Source organism: Rhinopithecus roxellana, chromosome 7, assembly GCF_007565055.1.
Source record: "Rhinopithecus roxellana isolate Shanxi Qingling chromosome 7, ASM756505v1, whole genome shotgun sequence".
Lineage (NCBI taxonomy): Eukaryota > Metazoa > Chordata > Mammalia > Primates > Cercopithecidae > Rhinopithecus > Rhinopithecus roxellana.
The window spans coordinates 61,493,836-61,518,709 of NC_044555.1; the positions used below are offsets into that span (position 1 = coordinate 61,493,836).

The following is a 24,874-nucleotide window of genomic DNA, read 5'->3' on the forward strand; positions in this document are numbered from 1 at the left end:
TATTTTCTGTCTTTTTGATTATAGACCTACTAGTGAGTATGAAATGTTATCTCATTGTGGATTTGATATTCATTTCCCTAAATGAATAAGATGTTGAATATATTTTCATGTACTTAGACAAATGTCTATGTATGTCGTATATAGTCTTTGGAGAAATGTCTTTTAAATTCTTTGCCCATTTATTTATTTATTTATTTATTGAAACGGAGTCTTGCTCTGTTGCCCAGGCTGGAGTGCAGTGGTGTGATCTCAGCTCACTGCAAGCTCTGCCTCCTGGGTTCATGCCATTCTCCTGCCTCAACCTCCCGAGTAGCTGGGACTACAGGCGCCCGCCACCACATCTGGCTAATTTTTTGTAGTTTTAGTAGAGACAGGGTTTCACTGTGTTAGCCAGGATGGTCTCGATCTCCTGACCTTGTGATCCGCCTGCTTTGGTCTCCCAAAGTGCTGGGATTACAGGCATGAGCCACCGCGCCCGGCCTCTTTGCCCAATTTTTTATTCAAATATTTGCTTTCTTATTATAGAAAATGTTCTGTGTATGTGTTTATCTGTAGCATAATATAGATATACCTGCAACTTGGATTCTTAGCTTAGTTCCCTCTGGAATTGTGTTTGTATGCTTCAGGAACACCGTGTGTGCTATAGAGTAGGAAGGCTCTGTAATGAGACCAAACTGGGTTTGGTTCTGCAGCCTACTAGTGCAGTGACATTAGGGTTTACCTCTACAGGTCTCAGTTTCTTCATTTGTGAAATGGGAAGTGATAATATTGCCTACCCTATAGTATAATTGTGTGAACCGAGTAACTTACACATAATACGTGTTTAGAAAGTTTTAGTGAAAACACTTCATCCGTAAGATGAGTATGCTGCATTAGAAAATGCTTAAAGTCTAATTGTAATTCCTTTATCCATTTAGTCATTTTATAAGTGTTAATTGAATGACCACCATATACTAGACACAGTTCTGGGTTCTGGAGATACAGCAATGAAGAAAACAGACTGAGCCCCTGCTCTAATAGAGATTACATTTGGGTGGGGTGGGAGGAAGATAATAAACCTATCCTTATATAATACATCATTGGTATACAAGGTGTGAAGAAACATAAAGCAGGTTAAGTAGATCGAGAATAATAGAATGTTTTCATGGAGAGTCTCTTTTACCAGGTGGTTAACATCTCTGAGAAGTATATTTGAACAGAGACAGATACCTGTGTGAGGTAAAGACATGAGGCATCTGGGCTGACTGTGAGTTAGGAGAACAAGTGAAAACTCCTTTTTAAACTTGCAGAAGTGCTATACAGTATACCCTTCTAGGTTCGTTTTCACCAACTAATTGAAGGACAATTATGATTAAAGAAGTAGTGGCTATAATGGTCTGAAGTGGGAGTTCTCATTTCATTCTAACCACAGTTAAGGTGACCATGAGGAAGATGTGGACAAAGGATGATTGATTGGTGTGCATGGGCTGATTCTGTCTCTAGGGGGAATTCAGCATATAAAACATGGAGAATGGTGGGAGAGAAGGAATGTAAAGGGCCACAAAATGTTTGGAGTGGTGAATGTTCACTCTTTATCGTGGTGATTGTTTCACAGGTGTATGCATATATGAACACTAATGAAATTCTATACTTTAAGTATGTTCAGTTTACTATATGCCAGTTTTAACTAAAAGGCAGGGCAAAACTTAAAATTATTAAAATTGCTTTGATATAAAATCCTGGGCATTTTAAGGGGAAAACTTAAGCAATGGGTCATGGGAAATTTACCAGTTTCCGTAAATTATAGTTAAGTAAACAAAATACTTGCACTAGTGGGAATAGAGGAGGTGTTGAAGTGTTGCAAATTAAGGTGCTAAGATAAGTTATAGTGAATGGTTCTTATTTAGTCATATAATTTTCCATATAATTAGAATATATTTATATTGAATTATAGCCAATAATGTCCAAACATTTAATTATGATCATCTGGAAAAAAAAATGCTTATTTAGTAATTTCTGATATTATTGTATTTTTTAAAATTTCTTTTTTATACAAATTGATTGATCAAAATATATTTTGAAAGCTTAAAACGTAAGGGAGCTCATTTGCCATCTTTAAACTTAACAAAATACTTTTCATTTTTTTCAGGGCCTTCTGTCCTTAACTTCAGTAATATTTGTGTGAACTCTCCAAATACTCGTCTACTTCATGTTGTTAATATGCTACCTATGCATGTTTTGCTCCAGTTAGATACTACTTTAGAAGAACTTCGGAAGACCAACCAATTTTCATATGTGATTCCACCTACATCCAGTACTTATATTTCAATGGTATTTGAATCTCCCACTGTTGGAAAATTTTGGAAGTAGGAGTTATTTTTGAATTTCTGTTTGTTAGAATCAAAGTGTACTTTTGTAGAATATGTATTTATTTGCCTGAATAATTGTATTGTATATATTTGTTCTCCAAACATAGAAGCTATATGTGCATCAATTTTTAGATATATAGATTGATAGTTTAGTAACAATCTAATTATCTCTCATAAAGTATTACATGCTAAGAATTATGGATGTTAATCAATGCTATGTGCATTTTACATGTAGCTGAATTCTATAATTACAGATAGCTATTATCAGTTAAATTTGGATGCTTTTGCTGCATTACAGGTCTTTCACCTTTACAGTGAACAACGTACCCAGTGGACACATCCTAGTGATGGCAGTTGTCCAGCTAGTAACACTTGAGCTATCTTCTAATGAGCTAGTATTAAGACCACGAGGCTTCTTCATGAAAACATGTTTTCGGGGGACAGTTAGATTGTATAATCATCAGAATTGTCGTGCTCAGTTTCAATGGCAACCCGTAAACACAGGAAGAGGGATAGCATTTTCTATTTGTCCAGCTAAAGGTAATGGTTTATTGTTTGTTTGATTCAGACATTTATTTTTTCATGTATTCATGTATTCTGGTAGTATTTATTGAGTGTGTACTGTGTACTGGTACCAAGAGTACAGAAGTAAATCAGATACTGTCATCAGGGGTATTTATTTTTACAGACATAATATGATTTGGAAATATGGAACCCTTATTAGGGTTCTCCAGAGAAACAGACCAACAGGGAGAGAGAGAGACACAGAGAGAGAGATAAAGAGAGAGACATTTTAAGGAACTGGTTCTGGCTCACAGGTTGTGTGGTTGTGTGGACTGGCAAGTTTGAAATTTGCAGGGCAGGGTGGCAGACTGGAGATACAGGGAAGAGTTGATGGTGGAGTCTTGAGTCCAAAGGCATTCTGGAGGCAGAATTTATTATTCGTTCTGGGACATCAGTCTTTTCTGTTAAGGCTTTCAAATAACTGGATGAGACCCACCCACATTATGAAAGGTAATCTGCATGTTAATTATACCTGATTGTGATCATTATTATATTATGTATGCATATCAAATCATTATGTTGTACACCTTGAATGTATATAGTCTTTGTCAATTAACTGTTTCAAAAAGCCTGCTGATTTAAGTGTTAATTACATAAAAAAAAAAAAACTCTTTCACAACAACATCTGGACTGGAGTTTAACCAAATAACTGAGCCCTAACAGCCTGGAGCAGTTGACAAATAAAGTTGATCATCACAGATACCTAGGGACAAAATAAATTTTGTTTCGTTTTAGTTAGATCATGATGATAATCTATGATTCAGAATGACATATTTTTCTAGAGTATGAATTCTTTTAGAAAGATCTAGAAATTGCAGTCAATATTTAATACAACTCATAAAATCCAATTAATAAAATTAAGAACTTAAAACTAAATAAGATGATTTTTAATTAATAGAAGACAATCTCAGATATACCACTTTTGACGTGCCCTGTGTTTGTGAACCATCCTCTTCACCTTGCTTCCGCCATTCCCTGGAGTCTATAATTCCACGTGGTACACCCGCTATAACATGAACACTCATAACTGCTAAACTGTGACTTATTTAGTAGCCTGTCAGATTTGGCAAACATCCTTGTGATGTACTGTGAGGACCTCATGATGGCACAAGCTATCATTTAGGAAATAAGATCGCAATTTAGAAGTTGAATGATCAATACGGTATCTTTATTTTATGTACATGTCATGCCTTTCCAGCTCGATGAAAGGGCTGGATCTTTGTATCTATAGTGACTCATTTGGTGCTTTATAACAGCCGAAGTCCAATTTTGCATGAATGGAAAGTAAAACAGACTTTGGATAATCTTATCTGCTCACTAGTTATTTTAACTTAAGCAAAGTACTCTATGAATACAAGTTTCCTCATCTGTAAAATGGAGAGATGAATACATCTCAAAGATTAAATGTTTGGGAAACTTCTCTAATGCCTGGCAAAGAGTAGGGGCCAAATAAATGGATAGCCATTGTATTATGAAAATTTTCTAAATCTGTTTGGAATTTTTTTCCTGAAATGATCCTCAGAATAATAACCTATTCTGTACCTTTCCATCCATCCTCATTAGTAAACCCTTACTCCCTGCTTCCTTCCATCTTTCCTCCCTCCTTTCTTCCCTTTCTATTTCCCTTCCGCTTCCCCTCGCTCCCTCTTTAAGTCTAATTTAGCAATAGTAATTATTTAGAGTCTAAATAGAAATAGACTGTACTTCATATTTCAGATGAGTCCTGGTGTGTAGAAATCTTGCCTTAAACATATTTTCTTGTGAGTATCAGTCATTTCCAAATCAGTATTTTACATAACTCTGAAAGTGCTTGTAACAGGGAATGTTATAAAAACAATCTTAAATATTAAATTCACTTAATTTTAGTGTGGATGTGTAGATAGAGATTTTGACAAATTTAACAAGTGGAAGAGTAGGACAGTCCCTTCATTAGGTCTGGAGATCACTGACACAGCTATTTGATATTCTTATTAATGTGGATTTATTTAAAACCATTCTAGATCATAATTTATTAAGTATCTGAGGTATACTTTCATCAGTATTTCACAGATTCACTTGACTGAGCTCTTTATAAATTATAATACTGAAAATACTGGATCCTGCCTCAATCTATTGAAATAGAGAGTAATTAGAGAAGAAAGAACATATTTCTGTACATTTAAGATATTCTACATAAACCTTCTTCAGTTTGTTTGAACAGGTATCAAACAGTGGTTGTTGTATTATCAGCATTCCAGCTATAGGTGCTGACCAACCATCTGATATTGTGCTAAGAGTGTTTAAAAAGCACACTACCCTATACTTCTCCTTGTATTAATATTTCTCTGTTCTAACTAGGGAGGAATAGGCTGAACTTGCCTTATGGCTGCCATGGAAATGTAATGATGATACTTAATTTTTGTAAAGGAGAAGTGGAATTATTATATTATAAACTGGAGCACCAGTTATGCTTCTTATGATCTTTAGAACTCTTATTTTTACAGGAGAGATTTTTACATTTACTTTTATTTTCTTTGGTTGCTCATGACACCTCTTATAATTTTTAACCAAACAATTACCAAGATACAAACACACAAATATATTTAATTTCAAATAAAAGTTTTGTATAACTAATGCCATTAGTACTTAAGTTCTTTTTAAGAATACAATGATATAATCCTCAAATCTATCTCATATAGCATTGAAAAAAGTGTTTGTAATTTGTAGCATCTACAGTTTTGCTTAAGTTCCTTTTCTCAGAATATTTATATAATGATTACTCAATTTCATATTGTTTTTACCATTTTATAAATAGAAAGTGACTTTTTACCAAGCTGTTTTTCTTGTGCTATATCAGTTTTGCATCCTGGACAATACATTTAATCATATGCCTCTCTCTATATTTTTATAAACTAAAATGAGTAATTCCAAATTAAAATTTATAATGTCTTTTTCCTTTTTCCCTGAAGCATGATAGGTTTTGTGTTTGTGTTTGATAGTGGATATTGTAAGGGAGGAATATAATAGTGGATTGATATTTTCTTTTTTCTCTTCTTTTTTTTTTTGAGACAAAGTAACTCTTGTTGCCCAGGCTGGAGTGCAGTGGTGCGATCTCAGCTCAGCACAACCTCCACCTCCCGTGTTCAAGCGATTCTCCTGCCTCAGCCTTCCAAGTAGCTGGGATTACAGGCATGTGCCACCTCACCCAGCTAATTTTGTATTTTTTAGTAGAGATGGGGTTTCTCCATGTTGGTCAGGCTGGTCTCGAACTCCCGACCTCAGGTGATCTGCCTGTCTCGGCCTCTCAAAGTGCTGGGATTACAGCCACCATGCCTGGCCAAGAGTGGATTGAGATTTTCTAAGACAGAATTCACTTCTAATTTGACTTTTTCTGTGGGTATTGTTCATGCTTCTGCTTGTCTTGTTTTGTTTTTGTCTTTGTTATCTTTATCCTTACTAAATCCTTGAATCACACAATTCATGAACTTGTTTTTGATAATTCACTCTCTCTCACTCCTCTCACTCCTTGGTTATATGCAGTACCAGCTCTACCAGTCCCAGCCTTGCTCAATCCAGCCGAAGAGGAGAAAATCTAATTTATTTTCTCAATCCTCATAAATTTTTAACTGAGATACTCTCTTGAAAACAAAAGTCAGAACAACAAAAGGAAAACCAGCAGAAATTTATTGATGCATGCTGTGCTGATCACATAGGAGAGGCCTCAGTTCAAAAGTATCTCTCTCAAGGCAGTGGCTTAGAGGTCTTATTTAAATAGTATTTTAACAAGGAGCAATACATCTTAGCATAGCAGGACAAAGGAGAATGCAGTTCCAGTCTTTTAAAAGGCAGAAAAATATAAGAAGGTGAATTTTACCATGGCAGCCGTAAGGCAAGCCCAGCCCATTCCTCCCTAGTTAGAATAGAGAAATATTAATACAAGGAAAAGTATAGGGTGTTGAGCTTTTTAAACACTCAGCACAGTATCAGATGGTTGGTCAGCACCTATAGCTGGAATGCTGATAATACAACAACCACTGTTTGATACCTGTTCAAACAAACTGAAGAAGGTTTGTCTAGAATATCTTAAACATACATCTAAAATCTGCTCCCAGATTTCTCTGGTGCCTGCTGATGTCTTCTTTGGGGCAGTAAGCAAGTGGCATCTCCAGTAAGGAAGGATTTACGTCCCAACATCAGGCAAACAGAGGCTGAGGCCCAGTGTTCTCCTGTGTTTTTAATTTAACAGTCTTAATATATTGGGGAGAAATGCTTTGTTTTCCTTCACGGCCATCCAATTTCTTTCCCATACCCCTGGTATTCTTAATATTCCTGAAGAAAAAATATATAACTGTGCTCATTGGAGGGAGAAAATTCTTCTCAAGCTGACCTGTCAACATGGATGTATAATTCTTTCACTGCTTTCAACTCCTCTCAGCGCACTAAGATGGCTTTATTTATAGGACTGAATCTTCTTTGCAGAAATTACTTCCCATCACAATCTTCCCCAAACCCCAAAGAACAGGAAAAAGCTGTTCTGTAACCTGACTTTTACATATTCCCCAGGATTTGTCTTTCTGCAGAATTCCTGATCGTCCTTCATGTCACAATTCACATGCCACCTCCATATAATGAAGTTTCCTCTAGCTTTTTGGCTAATTTAGGTTTTTTTACCCTTTGTTTCTGCTCCTATTATGCATTTGTTATGTCATCAGCAATTATTTGTTTATATCTCTCTCTTATTTTGGCAGGCGTTGCTAAATTCATATCTGATGTTGGTTCCTCTTCCCAACAGTACCCTCATTTTGTTTAGGGCAACAATGTTCTCATCTGAAAAAACTCTTCCCCAAACCTCTTTTGCTATGGACACAAAGTTTCTTTAGCTTCACCCTCCTCCTATGTACTTGAAACTGTTTCCCCAAGTATTTTTCACATGTATTATATTTATTTATTTGGACAATAAGAAGGTTAATATCACAAACATATATATATGTGTATATATATATGTGATTATATATGTACATACATAATTGCTCTCTTTGTCTTTCCAGCTTATGTAAAACAAAATTGCATAAATAGCTATAAAAATATATTGTTGAGATTGTAACATAAATATACAATAAATATAACAGTACCACATACAGGAGAAAAAGGGGAGTAAAGTTATGTAAGAGTAACATTTCTACAAACAGCATAAAGGGGAAAATAATTACACAAATTAAAATGTCAGTGGAAAATATTCACTTAGTACCAAAGAACATAGTAAAGGTGGAATAAAGAATAAAAATACATGAGCCAAACATAAAACAAAATATAAAAGAGCAGATATAAATTCAAATATATCAATTCTAGCGCTAAATATTAAAGCATTAAACAAGTATCAAATAAAAAGGCAAGGACTGTCTACTAGATATTAAAACAACAGCAAAAACTGAAATATCTACCACAAACAATCTACAACAGTAGCCGAAATCCAAAGAAACAGGATAAAAGTAAGAGGATAAAAAACTTGCAAACAGGAAACATAAGAAAACTGGAGTGATGGTATAACAATTAGACAAAATATACATTTTTAAAAACTTTTATTTTAGGTTCAGGGGTACATATGCAGGTTTGTTACATTGGAAAATCGCCTGTCACATGAATTTTGTGTACTGATTGACCCTCAGGTGATAAGCATAGTACCCAATAGGTAGTACCTCCTCCCAACCTCCATCCTCAAGTAGTACACAAAGTCTGTTTTCCCCTTCTTTGTGTCCATGTGTACTCTATGTTTAGCTCCTAGTTATAAATGAGAATATGTGATATTGATTTTCTGCTTCTGCATCAGTTTGCTTAGGATAATGGCTTCCAGCTACAATCAAGGTTGCTGCAAAGGCCATGATCACATTCTTTTTTGTGGCTATGTAGTATTCCATGGTGTATATGTACCACATTTTCTTTATCAAGTCTAGTGTGGATGGGTATTTAGGTTGATTTTGTGTGTTTGCTATGGTTAATAGTGACAGACACATGCATGTGTCATTATGGTAGAATAATTTATATTCCTTTGGCTATATACCCAATAATGGGATTGCTGGGTCAAATGGTAGTTGTATTTTAAATTCTTGGAGAAATACCAAACTGGTTTCCACAGTGGCTGACCTAATTTAAACTCCCACCAGCAGTGTATAAGTGTTCTGTTTTCTTTGTAACCCCAACAGCATTGGTTATTATTTGACTTTTTAGGAATAGCCATTCTGACTAGTATAAGATGGTATCTCATTGTGGTTTTGATTTACATTTCTCTAGTGATTAGCGATGTTGAGAATTTTTTTTCATATGCTTGTTGGCTGCATGAATGTCTTATTTTGAGAAATGTCTGTTCATATCCTTTGCCCATTTTTAAATATTAGACTTGTTAAATACGTAGTTTGAAAATATTTTTTCCCGTTCTGTAGGTTGTATTTTTACTCTGTTAATAATTTTGCTGTACAGAAGCTCTTTAATTAGGTCTCATTTGTCAATTTTTGATTTTGTTGCAATTGCTTTTGGCATCTTCATCATGAAATCTTTGCCAGGGCTTATCTCCAGAATGCTATTTATTAGGTTATTTTCCAGGATTTTTAATTTTAGGCTTTACATTTTAATCTGTAAGGCATCTTGAGTTGATTTTTGTGTGTTGTGTAAGGAAAGGGTCTAACTTCATTGTTTTTGCATATGGCTAGCCAATTATCCTAGCACTATCTGTTGAATAGGGAGTCCTTTCCCTATTGCTTGTTTTTGTCAATTTTGTCAAAGGTCAGAAAGTTGTAGATGTGTGGCTTTACTTCTGGACTCTCTAGTCTGTTCCGTTGGTCTACGTGTCTGTTTTTCTACCAGTACCAAGCTGTTTTCATTACTGTATTCTTGTAGTATATGGATAACTAGAAGTTGATGCCTCCAAGTTTGTTCCTTTTGGTTAGGATTGTCTTGGCTATTTGGGCTCTTTTTATCGTTCCATATGAATTTTAAAATAATATCTTTCTAATTCTGTGAAGAATGTCAGTGGTAGTGTGATAGGAATAGCATTGAATCTGGACATTGCTTTGGTCATTTTAACAGTGTTGATTCTTTCAATTCATGAGCATAGAATATTTTTCTATTTGTTTTTGTCATCCTTGATTTCCTTCACTAACGTTTTGTAATTCCCATTGTGGAGATCTTTCACCTCCCTGGTTAACTGTATTCCCAGGTGTTTTATTCCTTTGGAGGCTGTTGTGAATGGGATCACATTCCTGATTTGGCTCTCAGCTTAGACGTTGTTGTTGTTGTTGTTGTTGGGAATTTTATCTATAAGCCCCTGACTGGGGCTGCTGCATTTTCTTCAGAGATGCTCTACCCAGAGAGGAGGAATCTAAAGAGGCAGTCTGGCTACAGCAGCTTTGTGGTGCTGCTGTGAGCTCCGCCCAGTCTGAACTTCCTGGCAGCTTATTTTACACTGTGAGGGGAAAACAGCCTTCTCAAGCCTCAGTAATGGCAGACGCCCCTCCCCCCCACCAAGCTCAAGTGTCCCAGGTTGACTTCAAACTGCTGTGCTGGCAGTGAGAATTTCAAGCCAATGGATCTTAGCTTGCTGGGCTCTGTGGGAGTGGGATCCTCTGAGTGAGACCGCTTGTCTCCCTGGCATCAGCCCCCGTTCCAGGGGAGTAAACTGTTCTGTCTTGCTGGCATTCCAGGTGCCACTGGGGTATGAAAAAAAAAAAAAAAAAAAAAAAACTCCTGCAGCTAGCTTGGTGTCTGCCCAAATGACCACCCAGTTTTGTGTTTGAAACCTAGGGCTCTGGTGGCGTAGGCACCTGAGGGAATCTCCTGGTCTGTGGGTTGTGAATACCGTGGGGAAAGCGTAGTATCTGGTCCGGAATGCACCATCCCTCATGGCAAGCTCTGTCACGGCTTCCCTTGGCTAGGGGTGGGAGTTTTCCGACCCCCTGTGCTTCCCGGGTGAGGCGACACCCCACCCTGCTTTGGCTTGCCCTCCGTGGGCTGCACCCACTGTCTAACCAGTCCCAATGAGATGAATCGGGTACCTCAGTTGGGAATGCAGAAATCACCCACCTTCTACGTTGATCTCGCTGGAAGCTACAGACCAGAGCTGTTCCTATTCGGCCATCTTTGCCTGGGAATTCAAATTTGCGTTCTTTTAACCACCATGATATATGATACATGAGGAAGGCCACATGGTAAAGAATGTTAATACAGGAATCTAGCAGGAGTTCATTGGTCTTTGAAGGCATTGTCAACCTGTTAAGACAGGTCTGGAATACCTATCCTTGGGATTTTAATTGCATAAGATCAATTCTTACCTACTTAACCCACTGAAGCAGAACTTTTTGTTATTTACATTCAAATGTAATCTTTACGGACCCTTATTAAACTGATGGCACTTCTATAACCAGTTCTCTTCTTTTTATAAATTAATGTGCCTAACACAGTGTTGGCATTCAAGAGTATTAAAAATATCTGATATTGGATGCTTTCCGGGCATCATACACTATGTTACCCCCTGTACATATGTTGTTATCGCCCTATATGGCCACTGCAAAACTAAGAGGGAGGTAGGCACTGTATAGTTTTTAAGATTTAGAAAACTTCCATTCCATGACACTCAACCTGACCCAAGGCAAAGTTTTCATTCAGTATCCTATGCCTTTGAATCTCAGGGGCTTCTCCCTTTCTGAAGGAAGAACATCTAAGATATTGTTTCCATTAAGTATTATTTTCCTTACTCCAAAGGAAATGATGAATTTAAACAGATAAAACAGCTCATACCAAATGTACCTGATACCACATGAGTTCTCAATGTATTTGAATTATAGCAATTTGTTAATTACCAATAGCTAAATCAGAAGCTACATCTCTAGGGATGTATATATTTCAAAAAAATTATCTGGTAATGATAATTCTTCCTTCTGAAAGCTGAATGAATGATGCTGACAAGTATTCCAGAATGTCAGGAAACATGTGGTGTGGGCAAGTTGGTTCGGAATCACAAATGTTTTTCTACTGTCTATATGTAAATTTATCTCTAATCATAGAGTGTTTGTTTCATTGTTAAATTTTCTATTGTTTTCCAAATATTGGCATATTTTTCATATATTTTATTTGCCTATTAAAATTGAAAAATAATGCATGTATTTCCTATTTTAATCAAACCCTATAGGTCAGTACTTATTTGATACTATCTCACTTAGTATTTTTCTGTTTTTGGAGTTTAACTTTAATAATTTATTTAATGCAATCACATTTTTACCTTAACTGTTATTTTGGATATTAACAAAAATAAATACAATTAAAATGTGGAAAATGTCTTATTTTCCCTCTACATTTTCTCTAGGCAATGTTGAAGCATACTCCTCACTGGAATGTGAAGTAACATGGCAGCTGGGCTTCAATTCTCCAGAAAAAGGAGAATTTATTCTTCATGTCTTTCAAGGCAATGCATTGAAGCTAAAATGTGTTGCACATGTAATTATTTTCCTTGAACATGGTTTTTGTTTTGAGGGCTATGAATTGGTTGGGTATATCCTGGTGTGTATAGTTACCTATATCTAGAATTAACTCTGAAACGCAAGACTTTCATGCCAACAGTACTAGTTTTTTGTTAGAGCCTCTATAAATATGTAGTATCATCATGGGAGCCATTGAAATGAAATTATTTTATTAAGAGACTCAGAAAATGTTTTCAGAGAACGTACTTGACGGATTAAAAATGTGAGTAAAGGAAAAGCTGTAATATGCAATTTTAACCTTTTTCTGGTACAGTCCAGAGGGCCTTAACTTCGTGACTCAATCACCAAGCATGATTTTACACGTGTACCAAATTTCCCACTCAATGTTCTTAGAAATATTAAATAAGCCAAATGCTCTTTTACTAAATCCCATCTATATTTCTAGGACATGATGATACTCTTACATATTTCAGCTGTGAAGGAGTTTTTAGCCTCAAGAGATGAGAAATTCATCTACTTTTACTAATTTCAGTGATGGCAAATGATAGAACTCAGTATGGTTTTTCATCTAAGCCTAAAATAAGCTGGGTCCTACTGCTTTTCATTATGTGTAAATTAGTTTTATTCTCTCAAAAACTTTCTATTGAAGTATAACATGCACATGTATATGTGTATGTGGAGAAACGTGAAGTGATTAAATAAAATATTCATTTGTTTGTCATTCATTTATGAAGGCCTGATTGATCTATTTACTCTTCTGTTAGTTTTGTTTGAAAATTCATTATTCCAATTACCTGGATAATATTCTTCAAATAGATGTAATTATAGAATATATTAAAACCTATGACAATAACAAATAATATTTCATAAGTGAAGACAATAGAGTCAAGAACACATAATGAGAAATTGGAAAATTTGGATTCTAGTTTCCCTTTGGCTACTGCTTGCTTTCCTGAAAAATCAAAGAGGTGGATGATACCAACATTTCCAAAAATCAGTCTATGTTGCATTAGTTCTGTGAGGTGCTTTGTGTGAGATGAGGAGGGGGAGTCCTTTCCTTATGTAATTCTGTGAATCTCCATTTTTTGATAAGCAAAGTGCTCATTATGAATATATTAAGCCCCATGAGTAGACTTCTAGTAGAAGCATGCCTGAATAATTTCATTTGGCACCTTCTTCTCCATACTTAGGTGAGCCTTCAACTCTTTCCTTTTGCACAGCACATGCTAACACCTTGTACATAGTTGTGTAGATGCTGTCTAAGATCGCTTTCAGTTATTAATCTACACAATTCTTAGTCCTGGATCTACTTTCTTAATAGAATTATCTTGCTCCTCTTGCCTTCCCTAGTTTGGGAGTATATTTTAAATATTCCATTCATTTTCCTTTCTCTTAAGCACTCCACAAAATCTGGTAACACTTTTTATTTTAAAAGTCACTCTGAAGCTGAAAACAATTGTGTCATATCTTAAAGTGAAAAATGTATTTTTTATAGCTTCTTTACCTTCTCTTCTTTCCCCATGAGGAGAATTGACTTTACTTCCTCGTTCATAGTTAAGAGTTTTTTCAACTGTAAAGAGACCACACAAGATTGACACATTAAAAACTACATATGTTTGTTGAAATATATTTATACATGTTTCGTGGAGGTGGCGAATGTTATGTAATCATTGTATGACTTAGACCAAGTACTTAATCACCCTAAATTTTGATTTCTTCCACTGTAAAATGTGATAGTACCATCCATTCATTCATTTAACATTTATTTATTGAGTCCCTACACTGTGCTAGGCCCCATATAGGCTCTGTGTATTTAAAGATGGATAACATAAGCATAGTCTAGCTTCCCTCTGAGCACTTTCTGGACTGGTAGACCATAGTGGAAATGTAAGTAAAAATCATATATCTGGTTAATACTGGGTACACAATAACATTATTATTACTGTTATCCCCATTATTTATGATTACCATCAGTATCTAGATATTTTACCTAAAAATATCTAAATATCTAAATTCTAAATATCTAAATATTTAATTATTATTACAGCCAAAATATCTAAATAAAATATCTCCTATGATGTTATTACCCCATCTTAACTAGATTATCACAGATTTAGTTGAAATTTTGGAAAATAAAATCATTATACCTTGGGTAGTTTTTCATCAAAACTAATATATATAATCCTGATTTGTGATTTATTATGCATGCTAGAACATACTAAATAAAGAATATAGAAGTATTATAATTTTTATTTTATTTTCTTTTAGTAATTATATCTTTGGTTAATATATACTCAAAATTAGAATGTTTTTGTGACCAAAACAATTAAAGTATTTTATTTACCATTAATTCAATTGTATTTTTTCTTTCCTCCTCTCGTTATTAGCTTGGTCGCACCAAAGTATTACTTTTGCAGCCAAGGATACTCTTTAGTAATTGCCCTCAAGGTTTAACAACTTGGAGGAAAGCCATTCTTCAAAATGTAGGACAAAACCATGCTTATTTCAAGGTAACATAGGATGTTGATAATTTCTTATTTGGATCAGATGACATAGTCATAATACTATGAAGTTAATACTTTATTCTTCACTTTTGCTAATGTTTAGATACTTCACATGAAATTTATCTGAGTATAGTTCATCTAGTTTGTCCTGTTAATTTCTTGTAAGAACAATTTTTCTCACTACCTTCCTTAGCCTCTCTGTTTCTTCTCTTTTCCCTTTTATTCTTTCTGTTATTTGGTTTTATTGAAAAAATAGATGTTTAAGTTTTAAAATATACATTATTAATGTTACACTCCATATTTAGTTATATGATTTTCCTTTTCATTTCACTGTGTAATCAGGGCCATTATGGTAGCACGTGGGACCTAGATCAAGACCATTCTGGAGAGAGTATGTTTATGGTTGTTGCTTCTGATTTAAATGGAAAGAGGAGCAAAGTGGTGATTTTTTTTTTTTTAATTGAAAAATGTAGTAAGACCAGCTTCCCCTCCCAGTAATAGTAGTAGAGGTTAGCATTTGATATTTTTCATTCAAGCTTTACATTAATGTGTCTTTTTCTGCCCAAATTAAATCTTCAGCAAAACTGATAAATGAGGATGCTCTTTTCTACTCTACTGCTTTAGAATTAATTCTTACCTACATAGTCTCTTTGTTCCTTTAGTCCCAAAAATCTCTTGGCCATTTTCCCTTTAAATTATTCTAGCTTAAAGCATGGTAAATAGGCTTAAATTGGCCTATGAAAATCCATACAATAAATAATTGGTAAGTTACTTAGAACTTTTCTGAAGATCAAAATGATATCTTAGACATTAGTCTTTCTGTCAAGGAGATAAACAAGAGATTACTTCATCATCCTACCTCCTCAGTAACATTATTTTGAGATTTTGGGATCAGGGAAAGACAAACTCTCAAAAGTAGTATGTAGAATGTTGTCATCTTCTCGAACAGAAATATCATCTTTATAAATTTTGCTGTCTTGAAAGCACTCCAGATAATAAACTTCAGCATCCTATTTGAATTGGAAGTTGTCACTACTGAAGATTCTGTTTTCTTGGATAGGGTTGCAATTTCTTGGTTTAGTCCAAACTATTTGTACCTTTGGTATTTTCAAACACTACTACAAAATCATTTTATGACCTGTGCCTGGAAATCTTCCCTCTAGGTAGTGGCGTGGAGGCTTTCCTATGAAAGCTTTGAAACTATATTCTTAAAGAATAATGTAGCTTTTCGGCCGGGCGCGGTGGCTCAAGCCTGTAATCCCAGCACTTTGGGAGGCCGAGATGGGCGGATCACGAGGTCAGGAGATCGAGACCATCCTGGCTAACACGGTGAAACCCCGTCTCTACTAAAAATACAAAAAAACTAGCTGGGCGAGGTGGCGGGCGCCTGTAGTCCCAGCTACTCGGGAGGCTGAGGCAGGAGAATGGCGTAAACCCGGGGAGGCGGAGCTTGCAGTGAGCTGAGATCCGGCCACTGCACTCCAGTCCGGGCGACAGAGCGAGACTCCGCCTCAAAAAAAAAAAAAAAAAAAAAAAAAAAAAAAAAAAAAAAAAAAAAAAAGAATAATGTAGCTTTTCTACAAATTTTCAATTACAGGTTTGTACTCAGAGTCTTTTGCCTACCATTAATATTATTCCATCGCAAGGAATAGTTCCATTTGGGGGAATAACTGCTCTCAATATCTCCTGTAAACCCACTGTGGCAGAAAAGTTTGATACAAGAGCAAAGGTATGTCCATACATATGAGTTTTTGCACCTTACATATGTCTATGTGGGTTTGTTGGTTGTTTAAGTTATCTATAATGGTAGGTATAATGCTACAAAATGGAGTACACATGTTTATTATTAGAAAACTTGTTTTAATTCTTTCTTCTATTGGGAATGGTATTTAAAGTTACAACATTAAAGAGCAATTTTCAAAATGTATTTTTTTTAGAAATTAAGTTAGCTTTAAAGAAGTAGAGTTTTTGGAGATTAAAAAAAGCCACTTACCTTTATCATCTAATGAAAAATTGGATAGCAGAACTTGGAGAGGATTTGCAGAAAATATTTTTGATGAAGTTGGTAATGGAAATTTCTACTAAGTTGAAATGGATACCTTCCATCAATATGAGGCACTTTCTTATGAAATTGCAATGATATTTGTCATTTCTGAGTTTTGACGAACCCTAGATAGCCACAGAGAAGAGGGTTGCTTTTTTCAAAGCATTAGTTAGGTAGAATAGGAAAAAAATAATCAATTTTGCAATGCTAATTCTAAATTGTCTTAATAATGTGAAATATGTGTAATTTCTATATGATTTTAACATCTATATTTTAGAGCACACATAAAATGTTTTACTGCTTTATGTTCTGGGAATTATGTAAATGAAAAATATTACCCTGATATTAGGCACTTCTCTAAGTGATAAATAAAATACGTAAGACCCGTATGTGTAAAATTTAATTGTAAAACTCAAAGACTAGCGTGTTCTTGGTCAATCTTATGATCAACTGTTTGTATTTACTCACATTAAAAATAATATATATACTGTTTTCAGATCAAAATGAATAACTTTAAGTATATCTTACATTTTTTCCCTGAATAGACCATAACAATACATGAGTAAATAATAGGTAACTTAATATAGTAAAAACTGATTTCCCCAACCCTTGAACAAATCACTTAAGAATGATATCTTATTTCATAAATAAATGTGTTGAAAATGTTTATAAATTATATATTTTGATATATTATCTCAGACTTGGGTAAAATACTTTTAAACACAATATTCTGGGAAAAATAAAAAAAATGGCCACCAAAAATATAGGTTTTACTAAACTTGATTTCACTATATTTTAGGGGATTATGCTGTTTTTTTCTAATCTTATGTTTATTAACATTGTAGTATAATGAGACTCATTTATTCATTCATTCAACATTCACATTATGCACCAATCTCTTGTAAATGTTAAGGATTCAATGATGAACAAGATAACCAGGGTCTTTGATGTCAAAGAGTTTACAATCTGGTGGGGAATATAAACAACTCAATAAATAATTAAAATATACTATAATAAGTATTGTGATGAAGAAATGTAGCAGGCTAAGGGAGTACACAAGAGAGATACACAACCCAGTCTTAAATTATCAGAGACAGCTCCCTAGGGGAAGGTATATCTAAAAGATACCTGAAGTTAAGAATAAGCCAGATTAAAAGGATGGTAGTGGGGTGTAGGGGGAGAGGAGGAAAGGTTATTCAAGGCTAGCACGTGTTAAGGCTTGTGTGAGAGAGATAACTGTAATGCAGACATAGGAAACTTAAAGATTAACATGACTAGATTATACTACCAAATGGATGATAGTGGGAAAAAATGTACTTATATGACCCGTGTAAGTTTTAGGTCATACAGGGCCTTATCAACATTAAGAAACCCAAGCTTCATTTTAAGAGGTAGAAGTTTTAACTATGGGGATTTCACAATGAGATTTGCATTTTTTAGAGATCACTTTGGTGATAGAGCAGTAAGCTGGGACCAGAAAGATGGAATGCAGAGTTATTAGTCTGGTGAAGAGGTCCAGGCAAGAGAAACTGGTCAGAAACTGATAAATACATGGGGATTGGTGATTGAAAAGCGGTCCCATGTAAATAAGATGGGTAAGTCAAGAGTGAGGCAGATGGTGGCAACATTTAGAGAGAAAGAGATGAGAGTGTGAGTGACACGTATTAGAGGAAAATGTTTGCTTGAGTTGGAGGCATCTTTTTTATCTTCATGTAGAGATGTCTAGTGAAGAGGCAGCCACAGATATATACTGGTCTGAAGGCTGACGATTCATCATAGAGATGAAAGAGAATTTTTCTACTGTCTCTCTATGGGTCCAGATGTGTGTAAGTGAACCAAATATATAATTGAGAAGTTGGAATGATAAAAGTTGAAAGAAATTGAGTAAAGGAAAATATAGAGGAGAAAGGTGAATTGGGGTTGATTGGGAGAATATTACACATCACAGACTTGAAAGTCTTTTCAATATGTGACATCCAGGAACTATTGTCTCTGACAATGAGTGAGAAAGCAAGGGAGAGAGGGAGTTGTAAAAATGAGACAGATGAATGAATTTATGGTTTCAGAGGTTGTGCATTTATGAGGAGTGATGTTGTCCAGGGTGTGGTTTAATTCTCTAGAGATGAAAATATCAAGAGACCAATGGTCTAGGGTGGTGAATAAGCTATGACAGCCAGGAGTTTTGGATGAATAAGGAGTGATTGGGAGGTGAGTAAAAGGCAGCCACAGGGAGTTGAGACTTGTGTATGGGGTTTATTAATGAAGAACATGTCAATTTGTAATTTCCTCTGAATCATTAAGTTATGCTTCTTTTGATTTTAGTCAAATATGTTTTTTGTGTATTATATACTCTGAATAAAATGTGGCAATTATATAGCATTATGAATACAGAAACTTTAATAAGGCTATCTAGCTGGCATATTGATTTTCCCAGTAACTCTGAAAAATGGTATTTTGTGGTTTCTTTGTGTATAAACAGTATCAATGATTCTGTGGAAGAGTGAAATACACTCACTTTGCTTTCTTAGATATAACATACATTTAAATTTAAATCTAGACTTTGACTCATTCCTGTGCTAATACAGACAGGGCTTCCAGGGAATTATATTTTTACACTTCTGAGACTGTGCTTAAGCAACTGTATGCTCAGATACTCTATAGTTCTTATTTTGTAGGAATTATACAACTAAATTCTTAATTTGCTATCTTAATTCTCTTGGAAGTAAAATGTTCAGGCAGCCCTTAGTTTAGCTGCTGCTGCTTTGAAGTTTGTGATCTCATGAAAAAGAAAATACTTGGCCTCTGCAAGAGTCAGTTTCCTCAGTTTAAAATTACGAATATTAACAGTCGTTATCTAATAGAATATTGAGTATTAAAAAGGATTTCACTGTACTTAACCCATATACACAGCAATTTTTAGCTGCTGTCATTACTATTATGGTTGTTGTGCATATTCGCATCTTTTCAGGGGATGATATATACTGCAACCATTCTCCTGTTGTTTTTGAAAAATTTTGAATAATGCTTTGAAATTAGATAAATAAAAATTGTACTGCAAGGAGTGGCAATAAAGTTTAGTCACATAGGTAGAACTCTGCATTGAAATTCACAAACCATCAGCTAATCACATTTATGGTGGTTCTAAGGGGTTAAACAGTCACTTTTCTTGGGAGTATCAATTCTGCAAAACAAGAAATGTGATGACAATTACCAGAAAATCTTGTACATTTATAATGTTACTATTATTTAAATGAAAAAAGTTATATAAATGCCAGGCAATACTTCAGCAACTTATGATTATATTTTAATGTGGTTTCTACAAAGTTTTGTATTTCTCCTAAATAAGGTTGCTATTCGTCATGCGAATGTTATAGACCTTAGGATTGGTGGATCTGCTGAAATTGCTGATGTAGAAATCGATCCTGTGAGTATGTTACTTATTTGTGTGATGAAACTCTGAGTGTGGTGATTTTTATTTGTTATGTGTTTCTAGTTAGCCCATTTATGTTTAAAAATATTTTCCAATGTATAATTTTTAAAAATTACTATATATAAAGTTAAAAATTAATAAAAATTAATATATGTAATAAATGTAAGTGATGAAACAGAATATTGAATGAAGGTTTAAGAATTTCCCACTGCATGTAAGGATCAGAACACTATCAGTACCATTAAAATCATCTTCATTATGATCCTGTCCCTTATAAGAAATAACCACTTCCATAAAATGATAACACATAAATATGAATATAATGCTTTCATTGTTGATTATTTAGTTTGCTTGTTTTTGAGCTTTATAACAAAGATGCACTATTTGTAGCCTTTGGTGAGTTACTTTTACTTAAATACTGTGTTTCCAACATTCACCTAAATTGTGTGTAATGGTATGTTAATCATTGTCATACTGCATCATAGTTATTTGTGTAGACGTACTATACTTTACATGATCATTCAGTTGTTCATCCCAATAGGTGTTTCTGTTTTTTTTTTTTTTTCCCAAACACACAAACTGTAGCTGTGAACATTTATATGCTTATCTTCTGAGGTACACATACAAGAAGTTCTCTAGGAATGGAGTTATTGAGACATAGAGTTATGAGTGTGTTTGACTTCACAAGACTATTCCTAAAATTTCCTCTCTAATTTCCATTGCTCCAAATTCTATTATTCTACAAGTTATATTGTCAGATTTAAAATTTGCCAATCTGTTGAGTATAAAATGATACCTCACTGTGGTATTGATTTGCATTTTCTGAACTAGAGTCACATTTATGTTTGAATTATTGTATGCACCCTGAAAAAATTTTGTTCTAGAATTGATGGAGTGCACACACACACACAAACACATACACCACTTTTTTGTTGTTGTTCTGGCCAGCCCTTTAGTGTTTAGATCTGGACTTACCTATTCAAAGAAACTTTCCTTGATTCTTCAAAGTAAGACCTCCCCATTGTTACATTTATAAGGTATTACAGATATCTTATGCCCTGGCAAGATCACCATCAGAGCAGTTGTCATATTATTTTGGGGTTATTTGTACTTTTGTTTTTTTCTCCCACTACTACTGTTAACACCTACTACCATATTGGTGTGGAGCTAAATTGAGAAGAAGCTGATGATAAAGAGGTCAGCTGGTTGCCTCAGGTGGGGGGCTCACTGCTAGTCTGCATTTAAATGGCATCACCAAAATTCCAGTGTATAGCTTTAACTTATACTTTTATAACCTTTCTTTATTCAATGGTGAAGGCATAAGTCCAGGTAGACTAACACATACTAAGTTAGCTTGTCCAAGGCTGTGGTGATTCCTGGAGATGAAACTCTGTAGTATCCAGAGTTTTTTTTTACATTACTATGGCATCCTTCCTTGAAAAATATTAGATAATATTGAGTCTTTTATCATTTTCTTTTCTCATTCTAAAGTTATTTTGGGCATGCTTTGCATGTTATGGTACAACTGAATAATTTGTAGGACTTTAATATATTTTATCAATATTCCCTTATTTTATAGATTTTAGACATAGCTGACTTTAAAAAATAATATTCACACATCACTAGATATTTTTAACCATACACTTATTAACTATACATTAATGGCTAGGGTGTTGACTATGTGTCTTAATAACAACTAGGACATTTTACTCAAATGAGCACATATACAATGCTCATTTGCATATATGCTTATTTGAATGGGATAAGAAGAGTGATTATTTTTACATATACAAAACATCAAACTTTTGTTTTCCATTTTGGATTTTAGAAATTTTATATATACAACTGCGTTGACATTTTAAATGAAACAAATGGTAGCCAGTCTACCTTCATATGGTATTCTCCTCAATATTAGGATGCTGTTGTCTCAATCTCCTTTAAATGTTGTATGTAATTATTTCACTAAGAAACTCCATGGTATTTTAGTAACTCTACTACAAGGAGGAATTCTAAAGAGTTTTGTGGTATAAGCATGTGCCTTGTGTATGAGCTACAGCTCAGATACACTTAATAAACATTCCTTGTTTATGTAAGGTAGATGTTGGTTAGGTGCTAGGGATACAAAAATGAATCATGCTAAGGTGCAGTAGAAGAGACAGATAAGTAAATAAATACATAAATAAATTATGTGATATCATAATGTAAGTAAATATAAGAAACAGAATTGGTCCTGAGCACAGCATGATTAATTGTGGTTTATCCAACTAGGGTTTGAAGGATGTGTAATATTTTATTAGGCAATTGCAAGTTATAGAAAGGCTTTCCTGACAGAAGGGGCACCAAAAGGGTGAAGACACAGAAGGGTGAAGCATCAAGTATTGGTTGGAAATGCCAAGTCATACAGCTTGCTGCAATATTAAGTGATAGGGTGAGAGTGGGGCTAGTTGAAACTGGAACATGAGGAAGCAGAAGGCCATGGTGAGCTTTACGAGCCCTGCTAATGAGCTTGGACATGGTCCTATATAGATCGTGAGAAACCATCAAATTTTAAAACAAGTGATATGATCAAATTCTTACTTGGTTTAAATATGGCTTCATTATGAAGGGGAGAGTTTGAGAAAAGTGAAAATCTAGAAACTACATGAAAAGTGATGATTTACTAATTTCATACAGTTACAATATGGACAAGAGGTGAAGAAAGGGGAAGAATTAATAAGATTTATTAACTTATTGCATGTAGGAGGCATCTAGGAGGTAGGGGAGAGGAAGGAAAATGTGACTAATTTTTATAGTGTTCTGCTCTGCGGTTAATAATTTCCTTGATAAACATAACGTTGCAAGTTTTAGTTGATGTTTTCATAAACTATTATTCTATTTTCTAATAATTTTTATTTTTAAATTTTAGGATGTATTTAATTTCAGTGGCGCCTATATTGGTGGTACCCAGATTATTCCATTTGTAATAAAAAACAAAGGTATAACACGTGCCAGAGTGGAGTTTAATCTAAAAGACTTTCCAGATTTTTCAATGGATCTTAAAGACAAATCAGGTATATATTTTGTATATAATGGTATTATTGTAAAAGGAAAATAGTTTTAAATTGCCCTGTGGTATAATTTCTAAAACTAATTCAATCAAGGGAAGTTATTCTTAAATGTTTTTTAATGACCACTGCATGTTTTTCTTACACTCTGTAACTCATCATGGTTTTATTTGTGGAAATACATCATTATTAATATCAAAACACTTGGGTAATACATGAAATGTAACCCTTCTTATTAGTGGGTTAGATATGGTAAGTTAAGTGTGTTATATAGAAGTATATGCCTTAAATGAATATAAAATTATGAATCATTTGTTTTAATTGCTCAATAATTTTAGATAAATGTCTTTGGGGAGCTATCTCTATATATTTACTCATGTATTAGATATCTTTATGTTAAATTAGATTTAAACAAAATATGCATTTTTATAAGTGCATTTTATCTGTTTACTCCATGGGTTGTCAAAATAAGACCTATGAACCAAATATGACCCAACACCTGTTTTTATAGATAAGGTTTTATTAGAACACACACAGACCCATTTGTCTGTATAATGCTTATGGCTGCTTTTATGCTATACTGGCGGAGTTGAATAGGTATGATAGGAACCATATGTCTCACAAAGCTTAAAATATTTACTATCTGGATTTTTACAGAAAGTTTCCTAATCATTGGTTTAGTCATTTGTTATTCATTAAATATTTGTTGAGTCCCAGTTACAGGCAAGATCGTAGCATTTGAGTCCATAAAAATAAATAAGACATCTTACATATCCTCAAAAAGTGAACAGTAAGTCTATCAATGAGGTAATGGATATGCATTTGTATTATTTATGGGCTTTGAGGCATCAGAGGAGATCTGACTCTTTCCTGATCAACTTTCACTGGAAGGGGAGTCTCCGAGCTGTTACTGGGACCTCAGATTTAGTTAATTACTTGACCTTGTGCTTTATTCCTATTTATATTCATCTGAGTATGATTATAACATGCTTCTTGAACTTTGGAGTTTTTTTTAATGAGTTTACTGTCACTGTTTTGCCGATTGTATATTTGTTCCATGTATAGATATCAGTTTTGCTAATTAGAATCTTGGTATTTAGAACAATTCTTTACCGAACATCTTCACATAGCCCTGCACAAATATTTTAGAAATTGATTTTTGATTGTTATGAATATATGTACTTTTTCACCTCTTATAGAAGAATTTAAAGACCCTGCAGTTCCTTATATATATTCTTTGGAATTAGAGGAAAACACATCTCTGGAATGTGGCATAACATTTTCTCCCAAACAAGTAAGTTCAGTTTTCTATTCCTCATATTACTGCAATTATGGATATTCCTAACCAATAACCTATTAAAGATCACCCAAGATCTATCTGTAGAGGGTTTTTCTTTCTGACTTGTAAGCATGCCTGGGTATACCTTAATTCAGTAAAACGATTCTTGGAGTTTGGCTCATGCTGCAGAGTGCCTCAAGAAGAGCAGAGGGCAC

At 34.4% G+C, this 24,874-nt stretch overlaps 1 protein-coding gene across 1 annotated transcript in view; it reads left to right on the top strand.

Moving 5' to 3' along the window:
* Positions 1 to 24,874, top strand: part of CFAP47 (cilia and flagella associated protein 47) — a 508,878-nt gene that overhangs the window by 56,016 nt on the left and 427,988 nt on the right. The window contains exons 14-21 of the mRNA XM_030933635.1: positions 2,129 to 2,345; positions 2,647 to 2,888; positions 12,244 to 12,374; positions 14,746 to 14,868; positions 16,460 to 16,591; positions 20,253 to 20,330; positions 23,242 to 23,386; positions 24,580 to 24,674. Of these exons, the coding sequence (XP_030789495.1) occupies positions 2,129 to 2,345; positions 2,647 to 2,888; positions 12,244 to 12,374; positions 14,746 to 14,868; positions 16,460 to 16,591; positions 20,253 to 20,330; positions 23,242 to 23,386; positions 24,580 to 24,674 (1,163 nt within the window). The remainder of the gene's footprint in view (positions 1 to 2,128; positions 2,346 to 2,646; positions 2,889 to 12,243; positions 12,375 to 14,745; positions 14,869 to 16,459; positions 16,592 to 20,252; positions 20,331 to 23,241; positions 23,387 to 24,579; positions 24,675 to 24,874) is intronic.